At 32.3% G+C, this 5,297-nt stretch overlaps 1 protein-coding gene across 1 annotated transcript in view; it reads left to right on the top strand.

The window, feature by feature from the left end:
* The window catches only part of LOC122627509 (fatty acid synthase-like), a 14,376-nt gene extending 9,873 nt beyond the window's left edge, over positions 1-4,503 (top strand). The window contains exons 5-13 of the mRNA XM_043808644.1: positions 9-526; positions 593-828; positions 916-1,609; positions 1,691-2,519; positions 2,637-3,097; positions 3,188-3,442; positions 3,525-3,779; positions 3,849-3,987; positions 4,427-4,503. Of these exons, the coding sequence (XP_043664579.1) occupies positions 9-526; positions 593-828; positions 916-1,609; positions 1,691-2,519; positions 2,637-3,097; positions 3,188-3,442; positions 3,525-3,779; positions 3,849-3,987; positions 4,427-4,503 (3,464 nt within the window). The remainder of the gene's footprint in view (positions 1-8; positions 527-592; positions 829-915; positions 1,610-1,690; positions 2,520-2,636; positions 3,098-3,187; positions 3,443-3,524; positions 3,780-3,848; positions 3,988-4,426) is intronic.
* The last annotated feature ends 794 nt before the right edge of the window (positions 4,504-5,297 follow it).

Raw genomic sequence — 5,297 nt, 5'->3', positions numbered from 1 at the left:
AAATGGAGCTTTTCTTTTATCTCGTGAAAAAAGAAACATACCATTAGACCTATCGATTTTGCAGAAATTTCAATTACGTATAGTTTTAGAAAAATGTACATTCCAGGAATCTTGGATACTTTTAAAAAAGATAAATAAAATCCCGGAACAGACCATGATTGTTAACGTTCAGAATAATGAATTTAACTGGTTGCAAAAAGTACAAGCTGTACTTAAAAAAAAAGAAGAAGATGATATCAGCAACACGAGAGTCATACTCGTTGAAGAAGGAAACTTGGAGTCGGGTCTCTTAGGATTCATTAATTGCTTACAGAAAGAACCAGGTGGCAACATCTTCCGAGCTGTATTAATTCAAGATCCTCAAGCCCCGAAGTTTTCTTTGAAATTACCATTGTACTCAGAACAACTGGAAACGGATCTCGTTACTAATGTTTTACGACCAGGGAATATTTGGGGATCATATAAGCATCAGCTACTTCCACCTCGCGAGCCGAAATTCTCGTATCACGCCATTATTAATCAAGGGGTATGAATGAAAATATTTTATCAAATTATTAGTAGCATACAATAATAGAAAAATATTTTTAAACAGATACGTGGAGATTTAAGTACGATACGTTGGATTGAAGGAGGAATTACAAAGGATTATCAAAATAAAGATCTTGTTAGTATTCACTATGCATCATTGAATTTTAAAGATGTGATGTTGTCAACCGGTAAAATAGCATCAGAAGAAGGAAGTAGAAAAGACGTAGATTGGGTAATTGGATGTGAATATAGTGGTAAAAGTATTAGTGGACGTAGGATTATGGGAGTTAACCGCAACAGGTGAATTCATTACGCAAACCATTATCAAATCCTCTACGCAAAATATTGAAAAATGAAAGTAAATCAAACTAATAATATTTTTTTCAGATGTTTATCGAACCTTTGTCAATTGGACGAAACTTTTTCTTGGACAGTACCTGATAGTTGGAGTTTGGAGGATGCAGCGACAGTACCGTGTATTTACTGCACATGCATAGCTGCACTTTACATTAACGGAGAAATGCAGAAGGGTGACAAAATCCTTATTCATGCTGGTTCTGGTGGAATAGGGCAAGCCGCGATTAACTTGGCCCTTCGGGAAGGCTGTGAAGTATTTACTACGGTCGGTTCCCTAGAAAAGCATAAATTCATTAAAGAGACATTTCCTAGTATCGACGATAATCATATTGGAAATTCTCGAGATACTAGCTTCGAAAAAATGATTTTGCAACAAACCGATGGTGCAGGTGTAGACATCGTTCTAAATTCTTTGGCGGAAGATAAACTTCAAGCGTCTTTGCGTTGTTTGGCCCATAGAGGACGATTTTTAGAAATAGGAAAGTTCGATTTTGCAGCTAATAATCAAATAAACATTAGAATATTTATGAAGGGTATTAGTTTTCATGGTATAATGTTAGATAAAATTATAGACACGAATGACAAAGTCAAGAACGAAATTAGTTCAATATTCAACATACTTCTTAAGGAGAATGCTATCAAACCGATTATTAGAACTGTCTTCGAAAAATATCAAGTAGAGACGGCATTTAGATTCATGGCAGCTGGAAAACATATGGGTAAAGTAAGTTGACGTTCGCTGTCGGAATATACTTTTGCTTTACCAATTTAAATTGTAATATGAAATACCTTTTATATATCGTAGGTCCTTATAAAGATCCGCGAAGAGAATGAACCACTGAATGCACCCATTTTGGCTGAACCTTCTTATAGATGTATTCCCCATAAAAGTTATATAATTCTTGGTGGCTTGGGTGGTTTTGGTTTGGAACTAATCGATTGGTTAGTTCTTCGAAATGCTCAAAATATTGTGATTACTTCGCGGAATGGCATAAGGAATGGTTATCAGCGCATGAAAATCAAAACATTGGAATCATATGGTGTGAATATTAAGATCCTTGTTGGTCTCGATGTGGCTAAACGAGATAGCTGTGAGCATATATTGAAAAGCGCGATAGATTATGGTCCAGTCGATGGCATATTCAATCTCGCGGTTTCTTTGAGAGATAGTATTTGTATAAACCAAACACCCCAAACTTTTGAGGAATCTTTCAAAGGAAAAGCATGGGCTACAAGGAATTTGGACGAGATAACTAGAAAGCTTTGTCCAGATCTACGACACTTCGTAGTTTTCTCTTCTGTCTCGTGCGGAAGAGGAAACGCCGGACAAACGAATTACGGTATGGCTAATTCCATTATGGAGAGAATATGTGAGAAAAGGGTTGAGGAACATTTACCTGGATTAGCTGTACAATGGGGAGCAATTGGTGATGTCGGTCTTGTTGCTGACATACAGAATGAAGATAAAGAACCTGTTATCGTTGGTACTTTACAACAAAAAATATCATCATGTTTAGAAGTACTGAATAGATTCTTGGTACAGGAAAAATCTGTAGTTTCTAGTATGGTAGTTCCTGTAAAACGAGCACATAACGTTACGAATAATGTTGTAGATGCTGTTTTACACATTATGGGTATGTATTTTTATTATAACTGATATTCTTATGATTGATCTTAATGAGTATATTCCATGAGGAAAATTCTGCTTTACTTATTTTTATTTTCTTACAAATTGAAATTCTTGATTCCAGGTATTAATGACTTAAAGAATGTCAGACCACACACTACTTTGGCTGAACTTGGCATGGATTCTATGATGGCTGTAGAAATAAAAAACAGATTAGAGCGTGAATATGAAATATACCTCACGACGCAATATATTCGAGATTTGAATTTTGCTAAACTAGTTGAAATGAATAATAATCCGACTGATAATGATAGTAGAAAAGATAACAGGAGAGAAGAAATATTAGGTAGTAGAAAGATGTTGATGCAATTGTTCGGTGAAAATCTTTCCACCGAAGTAACCATTTCGCTTAAAACTAATCCAGAGGACGGTCGGAAGGAGGTATTCCTTCTACCTGGAATCGAAGGATATGGTAGTGTTTTCAAAACATTAGAATCAAAAATTAAATCACCAGCGACTTGCTTTCAATTGGCTGCGAATTATAAATTAAAAACTATTCAAGAAATGGCCAATTCATTTCTACCGGTATATTCTTTCTGTACAAAATAATTTGTGATTATATCGAATATTCCTGAACGTTAAATATTACTTTGTACATAATTTTACATATTATAGCATATATTAAAGAAACTTCAAGATCGAAATGACTTCATATTAGTGGGGTTTTCATTTGGATCGCTCGTAGCAATTGAACTCACCCGGAAGTTAGAAGCCAGAGGGTTTAATTGCCAGCTTATATTGATTGACGGTGCTCCTCAGCATATTAAGACTCTTATACAGCAACAATTGCATTCGTCATCGCAGGAAGAATTCGAAAGCAATATTTTGCTTGCTATATTGAATGCATTTATATTTATTAATTCTGCAGAGGTTCGTCCTTATTTTTTTAAAAGACATCTTTTCTTTTCGTTTTTTCGTAATCTCATACTAATTTTTCCATATTACTTTGCAGCTTGAATTAGAATTACGAAAATGTAGTTCGTGGAATGAAAAAGTGAATGTATTTTTTAATATACTATCCTCTGAACAAAGAGAATTGTTTTTTAAAAGTAATCAAAAGGATATTATTCATTCTTTTTATGTTAGATTGCAAGCAGCTATAGCATATAACCCCAAACCGATACCATATGTAAGAGCACCAATTACGTTGTTCAAACCTATGTTAGCGTCTGTACGAAACGAGCAATATGATTATGGACTGCAGAATGTAAGTTTTAAAACTTTGTGTAATCTATAAAAATGGCGATAATTGAATATAAGATACTGTTATTTTTAGATTACTCAAGCCAAAGTGGATGTACACGTTGTCGACGGCGATCATATCACGATGTTAGAAGATAAGAAAATTGCAATGGCAATTAATGATGAATTGTTCGACGTTGCTGAGGGATATTTAAAAAATTTAATGAAAGAAAATTACTGAAAATGAAAATTACAAAATTAATTTATATTCTTCGGAACTTAGGTACTATTGATTCCGAAGATATAAAACGGATGATAAGGTGATTTAATCAAGCTTATAAAACATTATATTTAATGTAAATGGAAAACTGTACGAATCGGAATTAACGAAGCAGGAATAGTTCTAAATACTTCTATGTAGCTGCTTTAGTTCAAATTCTCGATTGATCTTAGCTTAATTATGTATAATTTTGGTAGTAATTTCGAACAATGGATTCTTGAAAAAGGTAGCGTATAGATGTACATATATATAGACTTATTTGTATACCTATAATAAAATTTTGTCGCACTCAATTGCTTTGTGTTTTGCTCTGTATGGAATGCTAAAAATTTGCCAACAAGTTATGTTTTCGTAATTTTTTTATATTATACTGTTTTACATGCTCTATAAAGGACAATTAGGAACTTTTGCGAGACACGTTTTATTAAGACGTGTCAAAATCGCTGGTTGCCTAGAGATGGCCTTCTAGTTTGGATTTACTTTGAACTTGTCTAAATCGTACCAATATATATATATATATATATATATATATATATATATATATATATAAATGCGTAAAATATGAATTTGATTTTCTATTATCAAATAATTTCCACAAAACATGATATATTTTTCACTGGATAATATTGTTTAATTGTTGATGAACTACGCCATTCATATGAAAACTTGTAATCATATTAATACAGAGATATAAAATTGTATGACGTAAATTAGAAATGGAAATCAAAATAAAAATAATACGTTGTTTTTTTTCTTTTTTCTCTTATAACTTAATTGTACTGTCACTTGTCCCGAATCTCATCTATAATACCGACACTTCCATGAAAAGTGTAACATAAATTTTGTAAGATAAACTTCAAATTTGCAATTAATAAATATCTATTTAATTATGACAATTCATTATTATTGAAATGACGCCATACTTAAGCAGAATAGAAAGACAGGAAGTCCAACGTTCAAATATATTTATTTCTTATTTTGATAAATTTAAAACGAGTAGCATAAAGTGTAAGATGCGTTAGATAATAAATTCTTTGAAGAATAAACATTATTATAATCAGCAGCGATTTCAATCATAATAAAAACGTAGAAATAATTTTATTTTCTGCTCTAATTTCTAGAATATATATTGCTTGGAAAACCGAAATACATAAAAATATCATAAGTAAATAAAAGAAACTAGAAGTACCGTACCAATTCTTCCGATAGGCCAATCCAGAATCAGAACGAAGAATCTGTTATATAAATATTATAAATGTTATA

Source organism: Vespula pensylvanica, chromosome 3 (assembly GCF_014466175.1).
Source record: "Vespula pensylvanica isolate Volc-1 chromosome 3, ASM1446617v1, whole genome shotgun sequence".
Lineage (NCBI taxonomy): Eukaryota > Metazoa > Arthropoda > Insecta > Hymenoptera > Vespidae > Vespula > Vespula pensylvanica.
The sequence above is the reverse complement of the archived record's forward strand: the minus strand, read 5'-3'. Positions and strand labels throughout refer to the sequence as shown.